General features: G+C 32.3%; 1 protein-coding gene across 2 annotated transcripts; it reads right to left on the bottom strand.

The window, feature by feature from the left end:
* Positions 1-1,283: 1,283 nt before the first annotated feature.
* Positions 1,284-12,291, bottom strand: LOC123209804 (S-adenosylmethionine carrier 1, chloroplastic/mitochondrial-like). 2 transcript variants are annotated; one of them, XM_044627951.1, is made up of 13 exons: positions 12,141-12,291; positions 11,945-12,048; positions 10,920-11,027; positions 4,769-4,851; positions 4,255-4,331; positions 3,737-3,827; positions 3,241-3,294; positions 3,054-3,149; positions 2,754-2,843; positions 2,326-2,377; positions 2,071-2,132; positions 1,906-1,986; positions 1,284-1,741 (listed from the first exon to the last, which is right to left on the bottom strand). In XM_044627951.1, exons 2-13 carry the CDS (start codon positions 11,997-11,999, stop codon positions 1,616-1,618), a joined length of 975 nt encoding a protein of 324 aa, XP_044483886.1. In that variant the 5' UTR covers positions 12,000-12,048; positions 12,141-12,291; the 3' UTR covers positions 1,284-1,615. The 2 variants fall into 2 exon arrangements, with proteins under 2 accessions (XP_044483886.1, XP_044483895.1); XM_044627960.1 differs by lacking the exon at positions 12,141-12,291 and having other exon boundaries at positions 10,920-11,044.
* Between the last annotated feature and the right edge of the window lie 2,965 nt (positions 12,292-15,256).

The raw sequence follows: 15,256 nt of genomic DNA, 5'->3' as shown, positions 1-15,256 counted from the left end.
TAATTACAATTATATAAAGATACAATTATATGCAATTTGTAAAATTTTTAAGTATTATTGATATTGTCTCTCAACATTTCTATAATTTAAACCTAACAAATTCTATTAAAATAACATCTCTTAAAATATTCAAATTAATTCAGATCGTATCGATTTACTTTCGTATAAACCCTAATACTATATTTAATTTTGAGTCGTGTTGGGTTAACCTGACATAAATTTTGAATAAAAAAATTTAATCTTAACCTAATTTTTCTTGTTTCATGTCGTGTCAGATTAATGGGTTGTGTTGAAAATTACTACCTCTACTTCGATAGACTACATAAATGGTAAGCAGACCAACAAATCAAAGAAATGCATCAAGAGGAGTTTAGACATATAGGTAATCATACATGCAAATACATATTGTCTATATATGAATATATATGTTTAGAAATACTTTGCATTATTGATTATTCATGATTCAAGGTGGTGATGGATTTGGTTGAAAATGAACTTTGATTCAAAATTATTTAATCATAAGATGACATAATCATTAGTATATTCAATTATGTAAGTTCAATATGAAAAATTAAAAAAAAATTAATTTTAATTACACCTATATATATAAAATTTAAATTTATTTCAGATTTAATCTATTTCAAACGTGAAACAAATAAACAAACGCTACCTGCACATTATACTTCTCCACTCTTAGTGGAGTTTGGGTTATTAAGTCTAAACTTAATAACTTAATAATCATATATATATATATATATTTTATTAGACTCACTCGAAACCTAAAATTTGTTTAATCCGAACCGTAATCGAGCATTGGATTCATCAAACCCCATTGACAGACCTGTACGCAACTAGTTCAGCAGAGTGATCAATGAGTGTACCGTGCGCAACTTTGTACTCCGCAGAGGGCATGCATGGTAGGGCCTACCTCTTGTTGATGTGATTCCATGGCCACAACTTTCATGATTATTTTGAAATGATATCAATCGTGATGACAAAGGGCTGATCGTCCGATACTGCTACCGTAAAAGTGACATCGATGGCCTACTAAATTCCATGAAATTCCGTTTTGAAGAAGTAAGCACTAGCCTATACTCTTGGACATTGAAAGTTACTTTCGAGATTTTGAAAAATACGTTGTTGAAAAACTATGTTCAGATTACTTAATAATGAATATCTTATCCAAGGAGATTTTTGTCATTCAATCAAACCTTTCAAGGTCCGTATAAATAAATAAATAAATATTATATAAAATAAGAAATAAACAAGAAACAAAACCAAAATGAATACAGAGAGAACTGATAACTGCCTTTATAAATTTGATTTTTAAATTATAAGTGCAGAACTTGTAACTGCCTTTAGCTTTTCAAAAAGTTTGATTTAATTTGTCTACAAAGAATCAAGGCATAAATAAGCCTTAAACATCTTGGTAATGCTTCATTCAGATGGCCCTGCTTAACTTCTATCTAACCTTTTTCTTCCAGATGTAACTGAACTTATTTCATCAAATGCAGATTTTTAAATTGCTACCAGCTCCAAGCGAGCAACAATCACAGATAATCTCTGATGCTATGTTGGTGAATTGAATATATATATAAACATTCGGGACATAAAATTAATCTTGCTTTGACTGTTTGGGAGGTGATGGACGCCTCTGAGCAAGCGCCCGCTTTGTGCTTTCCAGGACGCCAAAGAAGATTGAACCACCAATGCCTATCCACAGTACCCTTGGTCCAATGCCCTACGATGAAGAGAAAATGTAGTCCTCTAGTAATCATCAAATCATGTCCGTATAAATATAATCAAAATGAATGTGTAAAAGTTGTAACAAGTTTTTTTTCAGTAATTCCATCCTTTTCAATCATATCATCTGGAAATAATTTATCCATGGAGTGGAACGTCTACCTTCAGAAGTGCTGGAGGTCCTTCTTCTCTAACAATAGTTTGAACACAATCAAAGATACCTTTGTATTGGTTTGCTGATCCCTACAACGAGAATTGAATTGTAAATAATAAACCTGCTGAGTATAATGAATAAAGAACAAAAGCAAGAAAAAGAAATGATCATACCTGAACCATTAATCGAGTTTTAATCACATCGAGGGGAGTAGTAATAGCTCCAGTCAATGCACCTATAACAGAGAAATTTAAAACAAATGAAAAAAAAACATCATCGCCCATGTCAAACCCATACTCTTCAATTCTCTGTTTTGCATTTTATTAATGTAGATATGGGAATTGATCAATTTTGATGGTGAAAATTGTGTCTTGTAAAAGCACATTATATGAGTAACTCCTGATTGATGTGAACAAGCAAGTCATTACCAGCAAAGGCACCAATGACTGCATTCTCTGGATCATTCAACTCTCTGCGTGCCTACAAAAAGAAGAAAACATCAAACTTATCAATTCAACAAGACTTAAAATTATAATAAATACTGCGTCTTTGTAGTTGTGCTTACAAATACAAAAGCATAAAAGAACAAGATTTTACAGGGTCCATTGGTAATAGAAAAGGAAAAGCAAAGGTACCAATGTTATGTCTCAATACACAAATTATGCTCTTTTCACCTAATAGTTCAAGTTTTTTCTTTTAGTTGTCAATTACATTTATTATATATTGTAATGCACCTCAGTCCTGTTCTTTGGTTTTTTATGAGAACTTGGCTGTGAATAATCATATGACGATGACGATACTCATTGAGTGCAATATACTTTTGTAAACATGAAACAATGAATGGCAAGGAGCTTACTGCTGCTTTATAGCCCAACCGAAGCTGCTCATATATGCAGAACTGAATTGCATCAAAGGGCAAATCCCGCAATAGAAAGGAACTGTATCCCTGTAATTTCAAAGATGTCATTCAATTCAGATATCCAAAATAAGCAATAAAATGCAAAACTGCATGCCTGCAGGTCAGAAATAAAAAACCACAGAAACAACCAACAAAATAAGGGCCCAAGTTAACAAAATTATTTCAGTCTCAAACTAAAAGCGAGAGAGTGCAAGCATTGCTGTAATGAAAGAGAAAGGGGACATGTAGATCTCATACCGCATATAGACCCCTAAATCCTTCCTTTGAAACAATTAGACGAACAGCATCTGGAGCTGAAACAAACTGCCCAGTCTGCATCCGCTGCTTAACAACCTGTTAATTGTTAAATGGTAAAAAGTTAATCCAAACACAAAAGAATTTTGCCTAGTACTCAAAATGAAAACGCATAGGTAGAGAAATCTACCTCTGTCGGCACACGGATGAGAGAAGCAGCAACCCCTCCTATGGCACCTGCTGTCTGCATAATAGTAAATAATCTTATTGCAAGAAAATAATATTCCAAACGGAAAAAATATTTACAGAATGGAACTGCAGTGCAAAATTTAAGCAACTAAACAAATTCAAGGTGATCACTGGACCAAACCATTCAGAATGACGGGTAGCATGTTAGCGGGAATTTCAGGGTGGCTACTATAACAAGAGATGAAGATACTTCGAACTGAGGGCCTAAAAGTCAAGCATAATTTAATGGTATTGTCCAATAGGTAAGTGTGGAGACACTAGAAAGCCTGTGCATCTATGATTTTCATGGGATACCAGCAACACAAGTTACATGTTTGAAGGTAACCGATAAATATTGACAACCCTTCAAAATTAAAACGTAGAAATTGAGAAATTTATTCAGAGCAACCGTCTGTAACATGCAAAAGCAAAGACCAAAGACTATAATTATCACTCACCAGATGAGCAACAGCACTAAGATTTTCAGGAAACATCCTCAACAATTTCTGTTTTGTTGGTTCATACACACCAACAAATAAGGCAGAAGCACTGTATAAACAAAGTATAAAAGAATTATATTCATACAAATAGGACTAACCAGTATGTAAGAGCTCATATCACTACATCAATACATATTCAGCAATAATTGATGAACAAGGTGCTTCCCTGAACATATACAACTCACTTTGGATACAGAAGACATTACTTAATTATTGGATGAAATGTGCAAATGTGATTAAATAGAGTATCAAGAATCTATTTGTCAATATAACTTCAGATGACAGATGAATTAATGAAAATAACTTGAACAGAGAGGGCTAAATCAAATGATTTGCTAACTAAATCTTGATTAAAAAAAGCTTCAGAGCCAACTTCCACAATTTAACACAGTAAAGCAGGTAAAACATGATTCTTAACTTGTATAGAAACAATTAGACTCCTGTAAATAGAAGAGATGTAGTTCATAAGTACATACGGCAAGACCCCAGCAAGGTTTCCAGCCAAACCAGAATAAAGGCCTTTCAAATTTATTTTTCCTCCACCTTGAATAGCCTATAAAATACATGCAAAAAAGTTTTCAGACCAGGATAACTACTAACTTATGGGATTAGATAATTTAAATGAGATAAGCAACTATTAGATTCACCCTCCAACTATTATACATATACAAGTTAAATGCATCTCTATCTAAACCCCAAGAAAAGATGAAGTAACAGCAAACTGAAAACAGGCAAATTTTTTTTTAGTGACCTTTGTTTATAGAAAAAGAGATTGAACAATTGCAATTTCTTACATTTAAAAAAAAAAGGAGTTATCCAAATTACAACAGACAAAGGGCACTCCTAAAGAAGAAGACAAGAACTGAAGAATAAGTAATGAAGCAGTAATAACAATGATAGAGAATGTTTCCATCTAATGATATGTGACAGCTCTGAATTTCGAACTCCAGCCAAGGAAAAATTAAACATATAATCGCTTGATTATCCTACCTGCAGCCTTGTCTTTATGGTATCAATAGGATATAAAGCAGTTTCAACAACAACACCAGCTGTACCTCCTGCTATAACTCCTTCTGCAAAAAATTTCCTGACCATTTAGTACGTATGAAAATCACATGATAAAATTTGCTGTATGAGCATCATTGCAACGTTGACATTAGCGAATTTAGAACAATATGCCATGAACAAAAACCGAACCACTATATCTGTGTTTTCAATCCTTTCAAAGAACAGAGTGGTTATAGACCTAAAGAACATGCCCTAAACATTTAATGAACAAAAATCAATTATGAAAAGCATCATCCAACAATGAGAATTCCACACGAGCAAACTCACATGAAAAAAAAGTTTCTATTTGAATAAATTGAACCATACTTTACCATTATACAAAAGGGAACTTTATACAAAGAATTCAGGACCTAAAACTAGTAAGGTATTGTACAAACAGGCAAAAAAACAAAGGAAGGAAAAGAAAATTAAAGGCAATCAATTCAACCCTACAAAAAATATTCTCCAATCAAACCAAATCAGTTGAATGGTGGATTTCTTAATCAAGACTTGATCTACATTCTAACACTCCACCTCAAGTTGGTGAATAGATGTAAATTATTCCCAACTTGCTTATTAGAGATTCAAAGCTGACTTTAGCTTAAATTTGGTTAAAATGGCTGCTTCTTGTTGTGTGGATGAAATGTAGGTTAGACTGATCCCTCCTCCAATTTGTCCTTTAGTGAAGTTTCAGCCTATTCTTACATGTTGAACTGGGTTGTGAATGATATTGATAGGAGATTTGCTATCACTAAAGAGAATAGGGCTAGTCACAAGCAACTATAAATCCTTAAGGATTCTAGTTACCCAAGTCAACTCACAAATTCCCTGGGCAATTGCCTCATTCTTAGCCTTGACAAAAGTTCTAGCAACTACTGACTACTGCTTGCTCTTCCAAGTCACCTTGTTAACCCCTCAATTTTGTACAAAAACCTAATGTGGACCTATTGTCTCATGGAGATCTGGCCCAATCTACATATGTGAAGCCAACTATACCTCTATCCTTGGTCTTTCAAATCAACAATCCTTTTTAGTTGTTCCTTTTAGGTATCTGAAAATATGTGGGATTGCATTGGTGAATTCATAAACTGATTTACCATGCTAACATCGTAGGCAAGGTTAGGTGAGTGAGAGATAGGTAGATCAATCTCCAAACCAATCCCTGGTATCTTCCCTCTCCATTGGAAGGTCCTTATCACTACCTTTACACTTCCAATTTCTTTCCAAAGGTGTACTAGCAAGTTTACATCCTAAAATTTCTGTCTCCTTAGAAGATCAAGTGAGTACTTCAAGAAATCATAATCCCTTCTTTGCTTCTTGCAACCTCTATACCAAGAAAGTATCTCATTGAACCTAACCTAAGTCTTCAACCTTAAACTTTGCCCGCAAGTTTTTCTTTAAATTTCTTAATCTTTGTATAATCATCTCCAACAATAATGATATCATCAACATAAACAATCAAAACAAATTTCTTACCTTCGAAAGTGTTCTTTATGAACAAAGTGTGGTTAGTTTGTCTTTATTGGTAACCCATCTAATCAAGAGTTGTGCTAAATCTTATGAACCAAACCCTTGATGATTGTTTCAAACCATACAATGATTTCTTTAGTTTGCAACTTTGCCGACTTCACCTTTATCCTCAAACCCGAGCAATATCTTCATGTATATCTTCTCCGTAAGTTTTCCATTTAAGAAGACAATTTTTATGTCCAATTGGATAAGACCCAAACTAAGATTAGCTGCAACAGATAATAATATCTTGATAGAACCCAACTTTGCTATTGGTGCAAAGGTCTCTTCATGGTCAATCCTATAGGTTTGTGTAAGACCTTGGGCTATCAATGTTGCTTTGTATCGTTCAATACTACCATCAAATTTGTACTTAATAGTGAACACCCATTTGCACCCCACAATCTTCTTATTCTCAAGTAAATATGCCACATCTCATGTACAATGGTCAATCAAGACTCTCATTTCTTCAAAAACTACTTCGCTCTGGATCTTTCAAGGCTTCTTGAACATTCCTTAGTACATTCACTCCATCCACTACTACAGTGAATAATTTGAAATTGAGAGACAATCTAGAATATGTCAGAAAATTAGAAAGTATGTGTTTAGCACAAGATCTCACACGTTTCCTAAGAGCACTAAAAAGATCCAAATCATTTATTAGCATTGATACCTCCTTAGGACTCTCTGGTTTGGGCATCTAACGGTGTTTTGGTGTTGGTTTTGGTCTTTTGGAATGTACTAAATCAGTTTCTTAGGATTCAAACTTCCCCTTTGAATAGTCATTAGTTTGGGTTCATGTATGACTTTGGGTAACTAAAGAAAAGTTTCAATCTCATTGTAACAAGTTGACTTGGGACGAAAGGGGCTTGAAGATGACTTGAGAGTTCATTATTTGGAATGGGAAGGAAAATTAGCAGTGATATTGTAGGGTCCTAAGGATGACTTTAAATATGAGATGTTAGGGTGATCAAGACATTCACGCCAAAGTATTACATCTGAATTAGAAAAGAATGAAAAAGAAGGTTTATTGAGAGATCTATTTATTGGATAAGGCTCACTGCCTGAGACACAATAGAGCCCTCCAATTCTTTAGCACTACCAATCGACCTCCCTCAGGATATGTCCTAAAACGAACAATAACAATAGAAGTTATTATATAATCCATATCCTTAGTCAACTGACTAACCAACAAAACATTGCATTTCAACTTCGGAACATGCAACACCGAGACTAATTTTAAAGTTGATGAGTCTTTTCCAACAACTGGAGATGTTTTACCATTTGCCACTATCACGTTCAAACTACTATCACATTTAGTATAGTCCACCATATTTTCCATAGGCCCAGTCATATGATCTAAGGTTCCTGTATCCACAATTCAACAATTTCCAGGAAGCTTTTTGGGAAAAAAAAAAACTGTTCAATATTACCTACATAAACTATAGATTCATTGAATTCAAAGTAATTTCTTTCATATATAAGAACTTGTGATTTTGTTGGTAAATTGATAAACAAAATATGTCAGATGATGTTAGCACTAATAGATTAAGATCAACTGGTGTCAACAACGCTAACAACTCTTAAATCAGGTTGAAACTTTTAAGTTTTCTTCTAGAAGAAAAGTGCCACGAGGGTTGTTAGGCCCCAATTAATTTTAGTATATTTTAATTATATTAGGATTTAATCAGGAATTTATTACTTTATTAAATAACATTAGGAATATTATATTAGAATTAGGAATTTTATATTAGGAGTCCAATTAAGATTCAAATAATTGCCAGTTAGGGTTAGATACTTATACATATAAATAGTAAGGTTTTGAAAGATATAAAGGCTTTTTTCTAGAATCTAATTTCAACATAGCATTGTATTCTGGAAGGTGGATCACCACCAAAGTCTCTTGGTGGAGCATCAAAGATTATATCCTTTGAATTGTAAGCCTTATCATTTCCTTCAATAAAAATTCATTACATTTAGTGTTAAAATTTAAAATTCCAATCATACAATTCAAGAATTGCAACAACAATGAAACTATGAGCAGCAAGTTTTGTGTACCCAATTAGTACTCAAAATTGGGTATATATAGTATTGCTCTTGCAACAATTGACATCAAAACCTCATTTCAAGTCTATGATTAATATGATGATGGAGAATATGGTAGAATCTATGGAAAAAGAAATCAATGAGTTAAAGGAGTGGATCCATGAGGCGGAGGAGAAACTATTGAAATTTCCATTTCCAAATTTTGGAAGAGAAATTCTCAGAGATTTTGGTGATAAAAGACATGTTGGCTACAATAGGAGGAAAATAAGCCATGACGGGAGAACAAACTACACCTCATTCGGAATCCTCCACACTTACACAAACTTTTGCGTGACAATCTTCCACCATCTACCACATCAATGATCACGACTAGCAAAAGGACACTTGCATCACACACCAGTGCAAAAGCACTACACCAATCACCGATTTGTTAGCTATTATGGCTCACACTAATAGTGCTATTAATGGAGATATAGAGTAATGTGCTTTGTAATTGCAAATAACAGTCTTAAAAGGGGCATTGTTGATTGTTAAGTGCTCAGCAAGTGAAAATTGTTTTCTTTCTAGTTCCTCAAGTGAGATTGAAGCATTGATCTAAGTATGAGAACAATGACAACAGTGACATGAAAGCTGTCGAGAACGACAAGACCGTGGAGGCTAAGCAAGTGAAGCAAAAGGAGTCAAACGACACCATTAACCAACCCAATAGTAAAGATTTTGGATTTAAGAAAATGTGTTATTTTGTCATTGACACTCCTCAAAAATTAAAGTTGAAATTGTAAATGCTTAAAGCTTGGGTGAAATTGAAAGTGCAATGAAGTCATTGGAGGATGACTCATATGCATAGGAAGCTCCTATGTACCAATGTCTTCATTGTCATTTAATGTCAATTAAAGCAAATTCTAAGGAATATTCTATAATTGCAAAGTATATGCTTACTCAAGCAAAAGCATATTCCTCTTATGTTGTCAATGTTGCTAAGATAGGTAGAATGAGAAGGTGAAGTTGAATGCCTCAAAAAGTTCTCTCACTCAAGGAATAGGATGCTCTTATGGCATGGTCTCAACTTACAAATCAAACTAACATTTTATCACAAAGTTTTTGTAGGGCTTTATCTGAAATGCTTGTGACAAGATACATGTTCATAAAGGGCGGTGTACTTGACTTTGTTTTTCCTGTATGAGAAATGGAAGCAACGACATGGGAAGACGTTCATGAAATTAAAGTGTGACTAATCTTATATCTCAGTCTTAGGGACAAGGCTATTGCTAAGGGAGAAGGAATTGTTAGGCCCCCTAAGTAATTTAGGAATATTGTAATTATATTAGGATTTAAGTAATTTAGGAATATTAGAATTTGATTAGGAATTTATTAAAGAACATTAGAAATATTATATTAGAATTATAACGTTTTATATTAAGAGTCAAATTTGGATTCAAACTATTGTCAGTTAGGGTTAGAATCTTATTGCTATAAATAGTATGGTTTTGGGAAGATTTAGATAAATTTTTAGAATCCAATTTCAATGTAGCACTGTATTCCAGAAGGTGAAGCACCACCAAAGTCTCTTGGTGGAGTGTCAGAGATTTCATCCTTTTAATTGTACCCCTCATATTTTCCTTTAATAAAAATTCATTATATTTAGTACTAAAATTCAGAATTCTAACCATACAATATGGAGTCTACAATAAGGGCTTTTTCAAAATTTGCCACAAGGGGGATTTTGAAATTTGCTAACAAAAGGTGGCACTAATAGATCTTATAATCAGTTAGCAATGACAACAACAAATCAACAAGCTCTTAAGGAAATCAACAAGATTTGAAGATTTTGAAGGCGACTGATGGCAAGATCTTAGGGTTTTGGGAAGAGCTCGACAAGATTGCGGTATTTTATGGCTTCTATAATATCTAAGAAGAAATCCAACAATTTTAATGCTTTTCCATAGCGGGTGTGATTGTCTAACAATTTTTGTGATGTTTGCAAAGAACTTTGGCATTGCACTTTTCTAGTAGTTTGTGTTGTTGTTCCATGGTTTTTTGAGATTTGTGATGTTTTTCTCAGCAGGTTTTCAGTGAGGTTGTCAAGTTTTGGTGGTGTCTGTGTTTCTCTAGCGCGTCTATGCCTTTTTTGATGACTTTTGTGCTTTTCAATCATTTCATGCTTTCCAACAGTGTTTCCAACAACTCAAGTGATTATTCGACAACTTTAGACATCAAAGAAGAATTATAGACTTAGGATTGAGGCTCTAATACCATGAAACAAATATTCTTGTTTGAATAAACTAAACCACACTTTTTCCATAATACAAAGGGGAAATTTATACAAAGGATTTAGAACCTAAAACTAGTAAGAATCGATACAAATAAAAAAAAAAAAGGCAATCAATACAATCCTAAACAAAATCATCCAATCAAACCAAATCAATCAATAATGAACTTCTTAATCAATACTTGATTTACTTTCCAACATTACACAAACTGAAAAATACAATAGGAATTTTCCATTTTCACCACAAGAAAATTAGTGAACTGCACATACCAAATAAAGTGCGAAAGAAATCAAATGGTTTCTGCTCTTCCATGCTAATTGATGCAAAAGGCTTCCTTGTTTCCAGCTGCAACTTCTGCGTTTTCTTGTTTGATACATCTGCAAACATGTATCACCTGCTCAAATCATAAACAAGATTGTACAAAGAAAAAAGTTTTCCCCACAAAAGAAACCAATTGTTGTACATGTTTCACTACGAGTTCATTGTTATAATTATAATTTTCTAAAAACTAACAAGTCTAATGAGCTCATCAAGGCATTGTAGATGAAACTTTCTTTTTTCAATGGATATCGGAAAACTTCAAACCAAACACATTATTTTTCAGAGATTCCACATCCCTTATTTTGAAAGAATTTTCTCTTTTAGATTGGACCAAAAAAAAAAAAAAACCCTAATAAGAACTAATGCAAATCTCATATATATATATATACACACACACATACAATAAGTAGATTTAAAGTTGTATTTCAACATTTTTAATACCCAAAAAATGCTTTAAATATAATATTCAAAAACTTTTTTCAGAATCCAAAACATAAAACTTAGAAAACATTTTTTTTTCATAAACAATTTTCTTGAAAACCAAACTGCAATATTATACACAAAAATGCTTTTGATATAGAATACTTAAAACTATTTTCAGAATAAAAAACATTGAAAAAAAATATTTCTTTCCTTTTATCACAAACTGTTTTCTGAAAATGCTTCAACTAAACCACACTGAGTTTTATTTTATAAAAAAAAAAATGCTTTTCTATGCCATTCCAAAAAAAAAAAAACCTTCCTTCCTTTCGAATTTTAGCCTTTTCCATTTATCACAAATTGTTTTCTGAAAACACTTAAACCAAACTTTAGTTTCCTAAAACTTATTATTCCACTGCTTTTAAAAAACTTTATTTAAATTATTAACCAAAAAAGTACGGAATGCATTTTTTAAACCTAAATTAATGGAAAATAATTCAGAACTAATTTAGAGCGAGAATGAAAATGAGCTGCAGAAGCGCTTTTTGATTACCTGAAGAAGCTGAAGAAGTGCTTTTCGCATCAACAGCTAGCGTTAAAGGACCCATCCAGGTCAAGTATCAGAAGGAATTAAGAATTGTACAACTCAAAAATAGCCTGAAATTAATTTTTCGAAAAAAATAATAATAGTAAAAGAAAATGAATCTTTGAAAATAAAATTGAGGCGAAATGGAGAAAATGAAGCTAACCTGAGAGAGAGAGAGCCGTTAAGAAAAGTGAAGTTGGAAATGTCTAAGAGAAGAAGAAGATAAAAAGAGACTATTGGGTTTTGCTGGGAGTTAGATTTAGTCTTTAGACACGGAGGGTTTAAAATAACAATTTCGCCCTATAAAGTTCGGAAACTATCGTTAACATCCTTTTCGTTAGTTTTGTGACTTTTGTCTTTGTTAAAGAAGATGGAAAACAGACAATAGCCGGCAAATTTCAACAGCCTGCTCATCTGACATGACAAGATAAAAGAAAAAAGGGGTTACTCCTGAATCTTTTAACATGAAATATAATGGGCAGTCTTTGAGTCAACCTAAAATTAAATCGAATTGTACTTAATTTGACACAAACTAATTCAAACTGAACTGAATTATTTAAAAAAATGTAAATAAAATAATATGGCTCACTATTGTGTGGATCCCTAATTCCAATTCCAATCACGTTTCATGTACAAGTCTAAACTATGAACTCAATTGTAAAAGGTTGTATGTGTCTTAAACTAACAAGGGCATTTTAGGAATTAGAAGTAGAAGGGCAACATTGTCTTTATTTGAGTAAAGTCAAGGGTTAGATATTTTCAACCCTAGGTATAAAAGTAGGTGTTTGACCTTAGGTTTCATTTATCACTTCATTTTCGTGCAAAACTCATCTTCTTTCTATGAGTCCACTCTCCTAGGGTTTCTAGTTTGCTTTTCTTTTTCCCTTGTTTGTGAATTCCTATACACTGAGAAGTCTACAAACTCTCTTGGTTCTTTTTTGTTTCAGTTTATATTATTTGTGAATTGTTTAATTTGAGAATTATTGTACTGTATATTATTACATTGATTATTAAATAGTGGATTGGATTGAAGGAACGCATTTGCCTTGGATGTAGGATTTCATTTATGAAATCCAAACTAAGTATTTGTTTAGTGTTGATATTTTCTTTCTTTTACTCCTATTAATCTTGTTAATTGACAAATCTTGAACAAATAATATAACAAGTGGTTTTAGAGCCACATGGATTTGCCAATCTATTGTGTTTTCATAAATTATTGTTGTTCTTGTTGGCATTTGCTAATGTCTTAACAAGATCATGTAAAAGAAAGCCTAAAATAGAGAGATTTATTAATCTATAGTAGTCATTGTTTTTTCTAGGGTATTGTTTTTGCCTTTTTTCTTGATTCTTGTAGTAAAGAAGATTTAAAAGTGACTTTAGAACAATATGACACCAACAAAAATCGGTATTAATTAATTAGATGAAAAGATTGACTTTAATATATGAAGAAAAAAGATGAGGGTAGTCCTTGTCCATAAAAAATACGCCAAAGCTCTCGGTGGTGAAGGGATTTTGCTTGGTGAAATGTTAGACTCTACAAAAATTGAGGTACTCAAAACAACTTATAGTTTATTAATTTTGCACCTATCTAATAATGTACTTAAACAAGTTGATGATGTCAATACTACTACAAAATTATGGTTAAAATTAGAATCACTTTATATGACTAAATCTTTAACAAATAAAATTTATTAAAAAGAGTAGTTATTTAGTTTTAAAATGGATCCTAGTAAAAGTTTAGAAATAAAATTTATATGAGTTTAATACAATTACAATCAGTTTTGCAAACATAGATGAAAAGATCTCTAAATCAAATAATTGTCATATTATACTCATTACCTGAAACTTTTAAGGATGATAAACTTGCTATTAAATATGGTAGAGAGTCTCTTTCCTTGGAAGATATCTTAAGGGCTTTTAGGTCAAAAGAGTTAGAAATAAAATTTCAAAAGAAAACCATAGCTGAAGGCTTACAAACTAAGGGCAGAAGTGAAAAGAAAACTCAATATAAAGATAAAAGTAATAACAAGTCAAAATCTAGATTAAAAAAGAGTTTGTTGGCATTGTCATAAAGAGGAGCAATGAAAAAAAATTGTCCTGATAGGAAGAAAAAACATAATTCTTCTACTTTTGATAAATAGGACATTACAAACATATTAGATGCCTATGACAATGCATAGGTCTTAGTTCTATCTAAAGGGATGTCTAGAGATGAATGAGTGTTGGACTCTGGTTGTACTATTCATATGACACCTAGAGAGGACTAGTTTTAGAGTCAAAACATGTAAATGGGAGTAAAGTTCTCGTGGGAAATGATGAGTCAAGTGAAGTGACATGAATAGTTGCAATAAAATTTAAACTGTTAGATGGTTCAACTACAATTTTAGGAGATGTCAAATTAGTCCCAAAATTAAAAAGAAATGTAATTTCATTAGGTTTGTTAGATTCCAGTGGTTATAGCTACAAATCTGAAAGAGGCACATTGAAAATAATAAAGGGTGCATTAGTAATAATAAGGGACAAGTTAGTTAATGGCTTGTATATACTAAAAGAATAAGTTGTATGGGATTCAATGGTCTCTATCTCTAATAAAACAGATGATACAATTCTGTGGTAGAAAAGATTAGGACACACAAATTTAATGGAGTTGCAAGAACTTTAAAACGGAAATTAATATACCTTAAAATGATTAGAACATTAGATTTAAGTGAAAATTGTGTTATGCTGCAACATATAGATCTAAACAAGTGTTAGATCACATCTATTCAGACTTATAGGGATCTCTACTTGTTGATGATTATTCTAGAACAGTTTGGGTGTACTTTTTGAAAAATAAAGATCAAACTTTTGATTTCTTTAAAGAATGGAAAACTCTAGTTGAAAATCAAACAAATAAAAAAATCAAGGTGTTAAGAACTGATAATAGTGTTTAGTTTGTAATAAACAATTTACTAATTTCTATAAAATACTTGGAATTCTAAGACATAGAATCTATATTGACACTCCACAGCAAAATGGACTTGCTAAAAGAATTAATAGAATCATATTAGAAAAATTGAGATGTATGTTGGCTGATTCTGGCTTAAGTAAAAGGTTTTGGGTAGAAATTGTTACAACAACTTGTTATTGGATAAATAGATCTCCCTTTTCTACTCTTAAATTTAAAACACTTATGAAATTGTGGTCTAAAATGCCACCCAAATTGAATCCCTTAAGACCATTTGGTTGTCATGCTTATATACAAATAAACCAAGGAAAACTCAATCTTAAAACCCAAAG

The sequence above is a fragment of the Mangifera indica genome, chromosome 1, assembly GCF_011075055.1.
Source record: "Mangifera indica cultivar Alphonso chromosome 1, CATAS_Mindica_2.1, whole genome shotgun sequence".
In the NCBI taxonomy this organism is placed as follows: Eukaryota; Viridiplantae; Streptophyta; class Magnoliopsida; order Sapindales; family Anacardiaceae; genus Mangifera; species Mangifera indica.
This window is presented reverse-complemented; position numbering and strand designations above follow the sequence as displayed.

Excerpts from the sequence above, each read along its gene's own strand:
- LOC123209804 (XM_044627951.1), bottom strand. The coding sequence starts at position 11,999 with ATGGGTCCTTTAACGCTAGCTGTTGATGCGAAAAGCACTTCTTCAGCT. Across the intron at positions 4,332-4,768 it reads CCATAAAGACAAGGCTGCAG|GCTATTCAAGGTGGAGGAAA; the intron begins GTAGGATAATCA and ends TGTATTTTATAG. Across the intron at positions 1,742-1,905 it reads GACCTCCAGCACTTCTGAAG|GGCATTGGACCAAGGGTACT; the intron begins GTAGACGTTCCA and ends TCTTCATCGTAG.